The sequence below is a fragment of the Sparus aurata genome, chromosome 12, assembly GCF_900880675.1.
Source record: "Sparus aurata chromosome 12, fSpaAur1.1, whole genome shotgun sequence".
Classification (NCBI taxonomy): domain Eukaryota; kingdom Metazoa; phylum Chordata; class Actinopteri; order Spariformes; family Sparidae; genus Sparus; species Sparus aurata.
This window is the reverse complement of record NC_044198.1, coordinates 28,652,789-28,667,179: the sequence shown is the minus strand read 5'-3', so window position 1 is coordinate 28,667,179 and position 14,391 is coordinate 28,652,789. Positions and strand designations below refer to the sequence as shown.

Below are 14,391 nucleotides of genomic sequence, written 5' to 3'. Positions count from 1 at the left end.
GCACGCCCCGACGCGCGTGGACTGCGAGGGCCCGTTCAACGCTGCTTGCAGCTTTAATTATTATTATTATTATTTTTCTTCTCACAAAAGGATCACATTTTTCACTGCCTGAACATACCCCAAAACTCACCAAACTTGGAATATAAGTCACACCTGGCGAAAAATTTTATAATCTATTGTCGTCCTGAATTTCCACCACTAGGTGGCGCTGTTATTAAGGAAAGCGCGTTTTGGCTAATAACTCCCATATACTTTGTCGCACATTCAAAAACCTTACATCGACGCGTTCAGTGGATTGTGCTGAATCTCGTGGTATAGGCCACGCCCATTTCCGCCTACCGTTTTTTTTCGCTACATCGCAAAATGTCGAAAACCTACTTTTTCGAACTCCTCCCAGGCGATTTCACCGATTTGCACGAAACTTGGCACACAGCATCTCTGGACCCTCCTGACAAAAAGTTATTAAAGGAATTTTGATAGGCCACACAATACTCAAGTTATTAAATAACTACTTCCTGCAGATTTGGTTACAAACAGGAAGTGTTGCATATCTCCACATTGGTGTGGTCTAATGACATGAAACTCAGGATACTACTTCCCCATGAGCCCCTGAGGCCCTGTGCAAAATTTTAGGCGATGACCACAAGGTGGCGCTCTTTAAATTGATGTATTTTATATCTCCACAACGGTGCATCGGAATAAGACGAAACTTGGTACATTTGTTGTCAGTGCCCTCCTGAGGACATCTGACACAGGGTTTACCGACCCGCCACTAGGTGGCGCTCTGGCGTCACTTTAATTGTATAATTGGCCCTGTGCCCACACCATAACACTTATGGAAATGAAATTCATAGAGGTGCTATAGAATGGCCCCTGTGACTCACTCACCGAAAATGACCACCAGGTGGCGCTATTTTCAATGCAAAAGCGTTTTTGGCTCATAACTCCCACTTAATATGTTGCATATTATTAAACCTCATCCCTATGAGTTCCCTGCATTCAGCTGAATTGTTTGGTGTAGGCCACGCCCACTTTCGCGCTAACTTTCCATTTGCAAAATCGCGACAAATGAAAAACCTACTTTTTCGAACTCCTCATAGGTAATTTGAGTGATTTGCACCAAACTTTGCGTGAAGCATCTGTGGACCCTCCTGACAAAAAGTTATCAAAAGAATTTTGATAGGCCTTAAAATGCCTGAAATATAAAATGACAAATTCCTGCATATTGTGTTGAAAACAGTCAATCTTGCATATTTTTACAAAATACTATCAGATTATCACATAAATGTTCATAATTGTGTGGTATCGCCTATTGATGGTCTGTGTAAAATTTGGTGCAAATCGGCCCATAGATGGCGCTCTGGTCGCAGTCTAATCATTTTGAATGGAAAGTAAATGGGGAAATCTTCAAATTCTCTTCAAAACTCATCGACCTTCAACCTCTCCTTATCCCTCATACTTTGAGCTAGACACACCATTCTAACTTTTAAAGAGTCAGAAGACCTCAAACTATTGGGCATGTATTCAGTTTTTAAAGCACACGTTAGCCACACCTGGCCTGCTATCATCATCAACAGCGTCAGCAACAGAGTTTTGTCCAGTGTTAGTTTTGTAGAAGCGTGTGCCTTTTAGAGATGCTTCATTAGATCAGAGTTGCTTACAATGGACGTGGACAAATGAGATTAAAACAGTGTCTGTACTTCCACTTTGAAAACATCAACTTTCCCTCCGGACTTGCCATAGCCGCAGTTCCCCTCTGCTAGTTTGAGTGTGTGAGGTTGGTGTGTGTGTGTGTGGCTTGTTTGTACACCGAACATTGCCACTGATTGGCTTAACAACTCTCACTCAATGTTAGGGAGCCGATCATCATCACTTATGTGGTTGTCTCGCTCCTCCCTCCTCCCTCACCGGAGGAAAAAAAATTTCAGACCATCGACTCAGTCTTTCTCCGGGGAATTATGCAGCAGTTCACACAATTTTTCTGACTTCAGCGTACATTATTCACATCGACAATAGCAGGCCACCGAATTATAAAGCAACGACTTCGTCAGCGTAAGGTGTTGCTTGAGCAAGCCCCGACGGCAGCATGCATCGACGGCAGCAGGCCCCAACGCGCGTGGACTGCGAGGGCCCGTTCAACGCTGCTTGCAGCTTTAATTTATTATTATTATTATTATTATTATTATTTTACATCTTTCTGTTTGGACCTGATGTCTGTTTTGTATTTCAGGCTAAATCACTGGTGTGCGCTCCGATGGAAAACTGTTACAGCAACCTGATGCACGATGATGGAAAAGGCCTCCTGAGTCTCCTCCTGTCTCTCATCGGATTAAATGTAACTCCCACACATCGTCACATGTCGTCTCCAGGTGTTTCCAGCTGTGCAGACAGACATGAACCGTGTGTGTGTGTGTGTGTGTGTGTGTGTGTGTGTGTGTGCTGCAGATCACCACGTCTCTGGATCAGATCAGAGACTTCCTGTGTGGGACGCTGCTGTCCGTCCAGCAGGCGCAGCTGTGTGTGGAGCAGAGTCTGTGGGAGGTGGTGCAGCGCTGCGTCGGCCTGCTGCAGGACAAAGATCTCGTCACTGTGGCTGCAGACTGTCACACTCTGCAGGTCACCAAGCTGGGAAAAGCTACCTATAAAGGTAAATCACTGTCGTTGTCAGGGACGACCACATCTCTGTTGTATTGGGATTGATAATTGATGTTTGGTCCCCAGGCTCAGTGGATCTGACCTACAGTGACCTCCTCTACAGCGACCTGTCTAAAGGTCTGGACGGTCTGCTGCTCAACAGCTGCCTCCACCTGGTCTACCTGGTCACACCGTACGACATGATCTCACAGTGTAAACCTGACTGGATGCTGTTCTTCAGACAGGTACACACTCGCCGTGACACATCGTGAAGTTCTCTCTGCTCAGTTGTGACGTCTGTTGTCGTGTTACAGTTCACGCTGCTGTCGGCTGCAGAGCAGAAGATGTCAGCCGCCGTCGGAGTGCCCGAGAGTTTCGTCGCGAGAAAAGCTGCAGGACAGACGGTGAAAAAGGTACGAAACTGTCGGACGCGTTCATCAATCCCCCGCCATGTTGACCCTCGCTGTGTTGACCCTCGCTCTGTTGACCCTCGCTGTGTTGACCCTCGCTCTGTTGACCCTCGCTCTGTTGACCCTCGCTCTGTTGACCCTCGCTGTGTTGACCCTCGCTCTGTTGACCCTCGCTCTGTTGACCCTCGCTCTGTTGACCCTCGCTCTGTTGACCCTCGCCGTGTTGACCCTCGCTCTGTTGACCCTCGCTCTGTTGACCCTCGCCGTGTTGACCCTCGCTCTGTTGACCCTCGCCGTGTTGACCCTCGCCGTGTTGACCCTCGCTCTGTTGACCCTCGCTCTGTTGACCCTCGCTCTGTTGACCCTCGCTGTGTTGACCCTCGCTGTGTTGACCCTCGCTGTGTTGACCCTCGCTCTGTTGACCCTCGCGGTGTTGACCCTCGCTGTGTTGACCCTCGCTCTGTTGACCCTCGCCGTGTTGACCCTCGCTGTGTTGACCCTCGCTCTGTTGACCCTCGCCGTGTTGACCCTCGCCGTGTTGACCCTCGCTCTGTTGACCCTCGCCGTGTTGACCCTCGCCGTGTTGACCCTCGCCGTGTTGACCCTCGCCGTGTTGAGCCTCGCTCTGTTGACCCTCGCTGTGTTGACCCTCGCCGTGTTGACCCTCGCCGTGTTGACCCTCGCTGTGTTGACCCTCGCCGTGTTGACCCTCGCCGTGTTGACCCTCGCTGTGTTGACCCTCGCCGTGTTGACCCTCGCCGTGTTGATCCTCGCCGTGTTGACCCTCGCTCTGTTGACCCTCGCCGTGTTGACCCTCGCCGTGTTGACCCTCGCCGTGTTGATCCTCGCCGTGTTGACCCTCGCTCTGTTGACCCTCGCCGTGTTGACCCTCGCCGTGTTGACCCTCGCCGTGTTGACCCTCGCTCTGTTGACCCTCGCTGTGTTGACCCTCGCGGTGTTGACCCTCGCTGTGTTGACCCTCGCCGTGTTGACCCTCGCTGTGTTGACCCTCGCGGTGTTGACCCTCGCCGTGTTGACCCTCGCCGTGTTGACCCTCGCTGTGTTGACCCTCGCGGTGTTGACCCTCGCCGTGTCTGGTCTTGTTTCAGAGCGTGAACATGGAGGTGGTGAGGCGGATGTATTTGGCTCTGGTGCTGTTCACTCTGCTGAAGGAGACCAACTTGTGGATCGTGGCCGACAAGTTCCAGCTGAGCCGAGGCTTCATCCAGTCTCTGCTCAGCTCGTCCTCGGCCTTCTGCTCCTGCGTGCTGCACTTCACTGAGGTATCACCTGATGTCACCTGACGCCGCTGACGCTGCTCTCAGGTCTGCTGCAGTTGATCAATGATTGTTCCTGCTGTGTGTGTGTGTGTGTGTGCGTGTGTGTGTGTGTGTGTGTGTGTGTGTGTGTGTGTGTGTGTGTGTGTGCGTGTGTGTGTGCGTGTGTGTGTGCGTGTGTGTGTGTGTGTGTGTGTGTGTGTGATCAGGAGCTGGAGGAGTTCTGGCCCTTCAAAGCTCTGCTGACGGAGCTGACGCGGCGGCTGAGCTACTGTGTGAAGGCTGAACTCATCCCTCTGATGGAGGTGGCCGGAGTGATGGAGGTCAGTGGGGATCACGTGTGTCCGATCCAAACACATTTCATCAACCTAATCAATGAGTCTGTCAACAGAGAACCAATCACAGTGTTTTCATATTACTCAGCTGCTTGAAGCTCCTCGAAGCTGCTCACACGTGAAGGTTTTCTGCTTTTCTTGTTGTGTTTTTGTGTTGAGTTGGTGGAAGTCCTGCTAGAAAACACAGCATAGACCAGCACCAGAACCAGCACCAGAACCAGCACCAGAACACCACATATGCTGGTCTTGCTGGTGCCCCAGTGGGCTTCAGAACCGGTACACGGAACAACTTCCTCCGTCTTTAAATCCTCGATTCATGAGAGGAAAAACTTCACACATGGAAAGAAGAAACGTTGAAGCGGGAGATAAAGATGGACGAGGAGATGATGTCACATGAACAGAACCACAGAGTCTCAGTTTACAGGTTTAACTGACAGAACATAGAACACATGTAGAGTGTTTTGGATCCAGGAGACGACTGAGCGGGCCCGACCCACACCACCTCCTCTCAGCTGTGGTGACCTGGACAGAACTTCAGGATGTTTCCACAGTTTATAACATCCAGCTTGTTTTTGTCCTCCAGTCACGAGCGAAGCAGCTTTACAACGCCGGATACAAAACGCTGACTCACCTGGCCAACGCCGACCCTGCGGTTCTGTCCAAGACGATAGAGAACCTGTACAAGAAACAAGCGGATCAGATCGTGGCCTCTGCTAAGGTGAGTGTTGTTCACCTGTCGGCTGCACGTCAGCTACATCAGGATCTCTGACGAGTGTCTCGTGTTCCAGATGCTGCTGAATGAAAAAGCTGCAGCGCTGCAGGAGGAAGTGGACGACCTGCTGATGGTTCCGTTGGATCTGCCCGCTCCTTTAAAAACCCAACAACTCACCTGAGTTTATTTATTCCAGAGGAGTTTTATTCTCTGTGTAAACTTTGTGTTTTTTAATACTTCATTTGTTTGAATATTAAATCTGATTAAAATAATGAACAACAACGACTCGACTTGTATTTTTTATGAACCTCCGACTCACAGCTGGATTCTGGAGAACTGACCCGCCTCACTGATCTGCTCACCTGGACTCTGAACATCAGCGTGACATGAAGTTCACAGTTCAGATCAGCCGCTAACTGCACGTGGATCTGCTGTGAAGCTAACTGTGAAGCTAACGTTAGCGTGCTGATTTTTTAAAGTTTTGTTTCAAACATAAAATGTATTTATTTTTATTTATAAATGAAAGTAAATATATTTTATGTTTGATTTTCAACATTGAACTGTTTTTATATAACGCAGCTATTTTAATTGATAATGTGACATTTAATATCTTCTACTGATTAAATGAGACAAAACATTTGTAATATTTGTAAATAAAATAAATAAATGTAATAAATAAATCCTGTTGTTGTCCAGCAGCCTGCAGGTCACGTGACACGGGGACCTTTTTGTATTTTATTTAAATTTAAAATCTTTTTTATCTTCTTCTCCTTGAGAACACGTGATGTCAGATGTGACTGAAGGTGACTTTCACTTTTACTAAAGTCACAGTGATTACTGACAGTATGTTTACTCTGACTCTCCATCACCGTGTGACTCCCGGGCTCTCGGTCCCGGTGTGTTCCGGACGGTCCCGGTGTGTTCCGGACGGTCCCGGAGATGTTCCGGCTCCGGTGTGATCATGTGAAGCTGAGCAGGAGGAAGCGCTGCAGGAAGTGTGGCGCGTGTGTGTGAGTGAGTGTCGGCAGCAGACATGAAGTGTGTGTCGGTGTCGGTGTCGGTGCTGCTCTGGGTCCTCTGGTCTCAGACTCACGGGGTCCACATTAGGCTCCAGAACCAGAACTGTTCGGATGGAGTGGACGCGGCGGTGCTGGCGGACCTGTCCGCGGTGATCCACCGGGTGGACCGACGCTTCCTGTCCGTCACCATCGACGCCAGTCTGGCTTCAGAGGAGAAGTTCATGTACCTGCTGAGGTGAGTCCAGTCCGACACGAACCTTCCAGCGGAGCAGCTCAGTCTGTGGGACCCGCCGGTTCCGACTGTCGGAGTCCTGTCTCACACAGAGCTTCAGTCTGAACCCAGCAGCCGGTTCCGACTGTTCAGCAGCAGACAGACTCCAGGAAAAGTAACGACAAGTTGTTCAAACAACTTTGAAAGTCATCCGTACGAAAAGTACTCGAGTAAAAGTCTGAAAGTATCTGAGTATTAAAGTAACTGATACATTTACCTTTATGTGGCTCTGATGCAGCATGTAATCTGTAATCTGTAAAGTAACTAAAGTTATCAAATGAATGTAGTGGAGTAAAAAGTAGAAGAGTGGAAGTATAAAGAAGCAGAACATAGAAATACTGGAGTACTGAGACCCTCAGTGTTACTGGAGTAAATGTACTTAGTTACATTCCATCAGTACTCTGTTGTTGATTACTACATGTAACGTTTTGTTTACTTCACCAGAGCCTGTGATATCTGAGTGTTGCTATGACGACACAATTAAACATTTTTCACATATTTACATTTTAAATCCAACATGGCCGCCATGTGACGTGTTTGTGTTGTTGTTGTTGTTTTATGTTAAAATTGATAAAAAAAAATTGACTTTAAATGGACATCATGTTGTTTTTGCAGATCAGACTCACTGATCACAGTCCTGATGAAAGACTAATCAATGAACAGCTGAATTGATTCTATTGATAACTTGTTGGTTTCAGATCTGATCAGATAGGATCAATAAATCCCGCCTTCTGTCTCCTGCAGCTCTCCAAAGATCAGAACTCTGGCGGGAGCGCTGTCTCCGGCCTTTCTGAGGTTCGGGGGGACGAGACAGGACTTCATGGTGTTCGTCCCGCGGAGGCCTGGGCCCGGCTCAGGTGAGGCTGCAGGTAAACTCAGACGCTGCTCTGATGTCTTTGTGCTGGACGGGATTTCTTATAAACCTACTTCCTCCCTCGCAGACGTCACATCATCAGGAAGTGTTGACTAACCTTTAAACTTCCTCAGAAAAATACTGGAAGCAAGTACACAAACAACCAGACGATCGTTGTTTCATTTACAGAAACACAACTGCAGTTTACTGTTTGTTACAGTGAAACAGATGGAAATCAGTTATTTATTGTTTCAACATGAATGTAAACACTCCTGCTGCGGAAACATCAGACTGTTAAAGGAATCTGTCATTGTGAGAATATAAATTAAAGTAAATCAAACTCACTAAAGTTAGTTATAAAACTGTCTTTAAGAAGAAGTGAGCGACAGGTGAATGATTCCTGAAGAGAAATGTAGAATGAACCTGACTTCATGTTGCTGTCAGAACCGTCCTGTGCTGAACTGGACCTGCCCTCGTGGCTGGAGGAGAAGCTGAAGGCAGACTGGACTCAACAGAAGCTGATCCTGCTGAGAGAAGATCTGCAGAGGAAGTACAGACGAGTCAAGTTCACAGGTACCACTGACTTTCTCACCCGGGTCACAGAAAGAGCTCCAGTTTGGTGTCACACATTTGGATCAACACCGAACCAAAATGTTTTGTTTCCTTCCTTTAACTTCCTGCTGCCTTTGACAGCGTTGATCAGGTTCATGTTCAGAGATCTGTCCTGAGTGAGCTGATGTTTCTACTCAAAGACAGAAAGAAGTTCATGTAGAACATCTGCTGAATGAACAAGAAGGTCCAAATAATGCAGAATGAGTCAGAGACAGAGTTTCACAGAGTTTATAAAGTGTCTCCAACTCAACAACTCACTAAACTGACACATTTGTTAAGGGAGTCTGGGGACTTTCTCCACGGGGACAAAGAAGGAGCCTATATTGTTACTGTTTAGTGTCTTTGTAACATGTGACATGTTTAGATCAATAACATGTTTCTTCTTTCATAAATGGAGTGTAAATGGTGACATCAGTGTAAACAGTGTGTTCAAACAGCTGATCAATGTTGGCAGGTAAGACTTTAGCACTTTAGACACAGAAGCAGACAGGCTGGTACAGACATGCTGCCACAAACTGACACTTTTTACAAGGAGACAAACAACTTCAGCTGAAAGATTTAATGCTGAATTTACAACAAGGACACAATGAGTTACAATCTGTCACACACACAGTTTCATAATGTTTATAAAGTGTTGTGCTACTCAACAACTCCTTAAATTAGCTGATTTGTGAAGGGAGTCTGGTGATGTCGTGGTTGACAGCTGGTTTTACATTTAATGCTGAATTTACAAGAAGGAGACGATGATTCAGAGTCAGACGGGCTGCTGACGCCGGCAGCTTCAGAGAGATGTCAACACTTTTCTCTCTCCTGCGTATTGATTTTACAATTCCGGCCCAGAACAGTTGTGACGATGAGGTTCTCAGGTTCTGTCTGCTCGGTGTGAAGCCCGGTCTGATCTAAGTTCTGCTCGGTGTGCTGCCTGCTGTCCTCCTGTCACAGAGTCCACTGTGGACCTGCTGCACTCCTTCAGCAGCTGCTCGGGGATGGATCTGATCTTCGGGCTGAACGCTCTCCTCAGAACCGCCGACAACACCTGGAACAGCAGCAACGCCCGCTCGCTGCTGCAGTACTGCGAGTCCAAACAGTACCGGATGTCCTGGGAGCTCGGAAACGGTACACGACTTCTATCTGAACATTTGCATTTATATTCATATAAATCTAGAAAAAACAACACATATTTCCAAAGTGATGCTTCAGACACATCAGCTGAGCGGTTCTGCTGGCGAGGCTGAACAGGTTCTGTGATGAAGTGGAGCGTTAGTTTGGGACTATTTTCAGCAGCGGATGAATCCACGTTTGTTCCTGTATGATTGTGTGATTGTGTGATTGATCAGCAGACTTCTCTCAGAGGATCACTGAGACGTTTGAGCCGGCCGACACGACAGGAAAGTTATTTTCTATCCAACAGTGACTCGTTTCTGTTTGTTATCTGCACACTGATGTTAACAGCAGAGGAACAGTGTGTCTGTCTGAGTCGAGTCTGAACACGAAGAAGAATCTGACTTCACTCTAAATCCTCCGTGTGGTGTCATATTTTCTCCTCCTCGCTCATTATTGGAGGGAAGTTACAGTAATATTGAAACTCTGCGGTCTCTTTATCTGAGGTTTGAGTTTCACTTCCGTGTTTTTTGTGTGAGCTGCTCAGGAAGTTATCTCATGTTCTTAATCTGCCCTGAAGACGTTTGTTGGTGTTCTGATCCAGTGAGACAGGAAGTGAGATAAAGGGCTTTTGATTGGACGTCTGGGTCGAACTGAAGGTGATGTCGTGTGTTTGTTCTCAGAGCCGAACAGCTATGAGAAGAAGGCGGGGATTCGAGTGGATGGATATCAGCTCGGGCAGGATTTCACCCGCCTCAGAGAGATGATGTCAGAATCCAAACTGTACCGCGACGCCGGGCTGTTCGGGCCGGACGTGGGTCAGCCGCGAGACCACCGGGTCGACATCCTGGAGGGGTGAGAGACTCGCTGACAGAGATTCTGTAGTCTCATCAAATGTTTCCTCTGCTGGACATTCATCTAAGTTAGAAACATCTAGATTATTAAACTGTTCCATCATCAGTTCTTGAACAAATCAGAGCCTGAAAGAAAAGAGTTCTGGTGGCTGGTTCTGATTCTGAGAGAATGGATCTAAAAAACACACCAGCGTTATTCACAGTGATCCATTAAATGCAGAGAACTATAAGAGCTGATGCATATTTTACAGTTTAACATGAAACAGTACAGAACATCAGCTCAGCACTCAGCAGAGACTCTGGTTCTGGTTCTGGTTCTGGTTCTCTGTCTCCTCTCTGTAACGTTACGTTCATGCAGTAAATCTCGGGATCACTGCTGCAGAGAGAAATATCAGAGAAATAACATTTTTAGTACCAGAAGTTACAAAATCATCTCTGAGTTCTGCTCCCGTCATTAAACGGCTCCGGATCAGAACCTGATGAGACTCCAGGTGTTTATTCCTCCAGAACATCTGGATCTCCACACAAATCTCAGCTAACGTCTAACAGCAGAAATGATCCACTGAACACATTCACAGTCCAGCAGAACTTATTTCCTTCACCTCACACAGATCCGGTAGAATCAGTGTCGGACTTCAGACTCTCAGAGAGTCCAACATGTCCGACTGCTGCTGACGTACCGAGACAGATGAGTCCAGTTGGATTGTTCTGCTCGTGCAGCCCGTCACAGTGATTCTGTCCTCTGTGTCTCTGCAGGTTCTTGCAGACTGGATCCGGGGCGGTGGACGCCTGCACCTGGCACCAGTGAGTCCACCACTGTCAACACCTGCAGACTGACCCGGAGTCAGTGGGTCCAGTTCACATCAGTACAACAAGACTGAACCTTTCATTAACCTTTAATAACCTCAGAACCAACAAAGTGTCACAGCAGCACAAACACGTGAATACAAGAGAGAACATGGTGAACAACACGTGATCAGAACTATTGATCATGTTTCCAGGTGAAGATGGAAACCTTCAGATAAAGTGGGACGGTTCTGAATGTGTTTCTAAAGAACAGAACAGGAGCAGAACAGAAACTTCAGAGTATTTATTGATCAGCTGACAGGAAGTGTGATGATATTGATATGTTGCGTTCATGTTCTCTCGTCTGCTAGTTACTATGTGAACGGCAGAGACACGTCCCTGGAGGACTTTCTGGACCCGGAGGTTCTGGACACTCTGGCCTTAAAGACGGGTGAAGTTCTGGAGGTGAAGATGAGCTCTGCAGGTGAACAGGTGTGTGTGTGACTCGTCTGCATGTTAACCTGGATGTTTTTCTCTCCCGGGTCAGAAGGTGCAGCTGGCGTCTCCGGGGAAGCCGGTGTGGCTCGGAGAGACGAGCTCGGCGTACGGAGGCGGAGCGGTCGGACTGTCGGACACGTTCGTCGCAGGATTCATGTGAGTCTGAACACACAGAGAGACAAACAGAACCGGGTCACTGAGAGCCGGGTCACTAGATCACCTCTCAGGAGAACTGCATGCTGGGTTAATTGAGTTTACTGATTACCCAGCAGCCCCGGGCTCATGACCGACCTCACAGCCACAGTCAAGTATGCTTTTCAAAATAAAAGCCAAGTGTTCTGAACTGGTCTAACAGGCGTGTGGACGTGTGCTGTCTGCAGGTGGCTGGATAAACTGGGCCTGGCAGCCCGACTGGGCCTGGACGTGGTGATGAGGCAGGTGTTCATCGGTTCTGGCAGTTATCACCTGGTGGACGACAACCTGGATCCTCTTCCTGTGAGACTCACTTAATCATTTACAACTCTTCATGTTTTAATCGAGTGAGACGAGGAGACTTCATCCTGTGATGCCTTCAGGGTCATCGGTTTATTTTAGAGTTAGAAACTGTCAGTGAATGTACATTATCTTTATTCTTCTTTTCAGATGGAAATGTTGTTCATTCCATTCAACTTTATTAATCTGACAGTGTCAGTCACTAGTTAGTTTACAGATGAATGTTATAAAGTAAGATGTTTAAAAGAAGACGTGTTATTGATTCAACAGTCAGATTAGAAGTTCAGACTGAAGCTTCTCGTCGAGACGGAAATATAATGAAACATAACAAGTGAAACACTCTCAAATGAACCATCCTGCAGACTCAGTAGTTTTACTTTCTGGGCATCAGAACAAGCTGTCAGCACGTGTTATCAGCTTCATCAGGTTAGCTGGATAAAATGTTGGCAAGCAGCAGTTAGAGATCAGCTGGTGAGCGTTCAGCAGCTAACGAGGCAGATATTCTGTCAGGAGCTGCAGGAGACAAACGGCTCAGAGAAGAGAGAATGAATCATCAGGTGACATCAACACGCCTCAGATGAATGACTGAAACGGTGATTTAAAGTGTGATCTGATCATCTCCACCTCTCTTCTCTCAGGATTACTGGTTGTCTGTTCTCTATAAGCGGCTCGTGGGTCCAGAGGTTCTGAAGGTGGAAGCGTCTCCCAGCGTCGCTCGCAGTAAAAGAGTCCGGCTGTATCTGCACTGTGCCAACAGGAACAGGTTCTCCTGCTTTAACCTCACCTGTATTACTCTGTAACCCACAGCGTGCTCTGACTCGCCCTGTCGCTGTGTGTGTCTGTAGGTACGGGAGCGGCGCCGTCACGCTGATGGCGATGAACCTCAGTAAGAAACCAGCCAGGATCTCCATTCATGCCCTGGTCTCCTCCGGCACAGTGGAGGCTTTTGTTCTGGAGTCGGAGCAGCCGGGGGAGGACGGCCTCTACTCCAGGTGCTGCTCAATGTGCCCATTTATCAGAGAGTTAGCTGAACATCCTCCAGTCATGGGAAAGGTCACGTTCTGTCACACGCTCTTAATGTGAAAGGGTTGTCAAGGAAGCCAAAGAGCAAGAGAGGAGAACACGTGTCGTTTATATGTTACATGTGTTTAATCTCATCAGGTTCCTCGTGTTTCTGTCAGTCTGTGTTCGTTACAGCAGCTGCAACAGTTCATGTGTTCGCTGAGAAGAGAAACTTCATACAGTCAGAATATGATGAAGATCAGAGTGATGTCATCTGGGTCATCTCAGCTCGGGTGTGGAGACAAATGATGCATTATGGGAACTGTAGGACTAAAGTCAGAAATCTAAACCTCAAAGTGTCTCCTCCCAGAAACAAACTCACCTCAACCTGTGTGTCATACAGGAAAAACGAGTTTAAAGGAACAGTTCACCCAAATAAAGACTCGTTCATCTTCAGTCATCCTCTCCTCCACGACTGAACAGCTTCAAACTGTCCGTTTTATCTAACGAACAGTCTCAGACCAGAGAGATTCAAGTCAGTTCACAAAGAGATAACTGCAGACAGAACGTGTTTGGGCTCGTTGGGTTATGAAGCGTTCTGTTGTTTGTCTGTAAATTCAATCAGCAGCTGATTCAAAGACATAATGACAAACGTGTGAGCGGTCAGCTGACTGTCCTCGCTCTGAGTCTCCTTCTACTTCACTTCTCTCGTCTTAAAATCAGATCAGGTGAGAGAAGATCTGCCATCATGTGATCAGTAACACTGATGCTGACTGACTGTGTGTCCTGCTGCAGGTCGGTCCGGCTGAACGGAGTCGTGCTGAAGATGCTGGATGATAAAACTCTTCCTGACCTGAACGGCCTCCGCCTGCCTCCGTCTGAACACCTGCAGCTTCCTGCGTACTCGCTCGCCTTCTTCGTCCTCACAGACGCTCGAGCTGCAGGCTGCGAGTGACCACACACACACACACACACACACACACACATGCACACTCTCACACACACACAGACACACAGACTCTCACACACACACACACACACACACACACAGACACACACAAACACACGCACACACAGACTCTCACACGCACACGCACACGCACACACACACACACACACACACACACACACAGACTCTCACACACACACACACACACACACACACACACACACAGACTCACACACACACGCACACACACACACACACACACACACACACTCACATACACACACAGACTCTCACACACACACACACACACACACACACACACACACAGACACACACAAACACACGCACACACAGACTCTCACACGCACACGCACACGCACACACACACACACACACACACACACACACAGACTCTCACACACACACACACACACACACACACACACACAGACTCACACACACACACACACACACACACACAGACTCACACACACACACACACACACACACTCACATACACACGCACACACACACACTCTCACACACACACACAGACTCTCACACACACACACACACACACACACAC

At 47.8% G+C, this 14,391-nt stretch overlaps 2 protein-coding genes across 3 annotated transcripts; both read left to right on the top strand.

The window, feature by feature from the left end:
* Positions 1 to 2,202: 2,202 nt before the first annotated feature.
* On the top strand, positions 2,203 to 5,650 carry LOC115592696 (helicase POLQ-like). Its single transcript, XM_030435748.1, has 8 exons — positions 2,203 to 2,335; positions 2,446 to 2,647; positions 2,722 to 2,879; positions 2,949 to 3,047; positions 4,154 to 4,327; positions 4,531 to 4,644; positions 5,240 to 5,374; positions 5,445 to 5,650. Exons 1-8 carry the CDS (start codon positions 2,255 to 2,257, stop codon positions 5,547 to 5,549), a joined length of 1,068 nt encoding a protein of 355 aa, XP_030291608.1. The 5' UTR covers positions 2,203 to 2,254; the 3' UTR covers positions 5,550 to 5,650.
* A 638-nt stretch (positions 5,651 to 6,288) lies between these two features.
* On the top strand, positions 6,289 to 13,914 carry LOC115592676 (heparanase-like). 2 transcript variants are annotated; one of them, XM_030435715.1, is made up of 12 exons: positions 6,289 to 6,622; positions 7,403 to 7,515; positions 7,956 to 8,084; positions 9,066 to 9,239; positions 9,908 to 10,079; positions 10,835 to 10,882; positions 11,236 to 11,329; positions 11,412 to 11,518; positions 11,743 to 11,857; positions 12,493 to 12,617; positions 12,700 to 12,846; positions 13,652 to 13,914. In XM_030435715.1, the coding sequence occupies exons 1-12, from the start codon at positions 6,402 to 6,404 to the stop codon at positions 13,809 to 13,811; spliced, it is 1,605 nt and encodes a 534-aa protein (XP_030291575.1). In that variant the 5' UTR covers positions 6,289 to 6,401; the 3' UTR covers positions 13,812 to 13,914. The 2 variants fall into 2 exon arrangements, with proteins under 2 accessions (XP_030291575.1, XP_030291573.1); XM_030435713.1 differs by having other exon boundaries at positions 7,403 to 7,527.
* Positions 13,915 to 14,391: the final 477 nt, after the last annotated feature.

Coding starts and splice junctions, on each gene's coding strand:
- LOC115592676 (XM_030435713.1), top strand. CDS start 6,402: ATGAAGTGTGTGTCGGTGTCGGTGTCGGTGCTGCTCTGGGTCCTCTGG. Junction 7,528..7,955: donor CGGCTCAGGTGAGGCTGCAG/GTAAACTCAGAC, acceptor TGTTGCTGTCAG/AACCGTCCTGTGCTGAACTG. Junction 11,330..11,411: donor AGACGGGTGAAGTTCTGGAG/GTGAAGATGAGC, acceptor CTCCCGGGTCAG/AAGGTGCAGCTGGCGTCTCC.
- LOC115592696 (XM_030435748.1), top strand. CDS start 2,255: ATGGAAAACTGTTACAGCAACCTGATGCACGATGATGGAAAAGGCCTC. Junction 2,336..2,445: donor TGTCTCTCATCGGATTAAAT/GTAACTCCCACA, acceptor TGTGTGCTGCAG/ATCACCACGTCTCTGGATCA. Junction 2,648..2,721: donor GGGAAAAGCTACCTATAAAG/GTAAATCACTGT, acceptor TTTGGTCCCCAG/GCTCAGTGGATCTGACCTAC.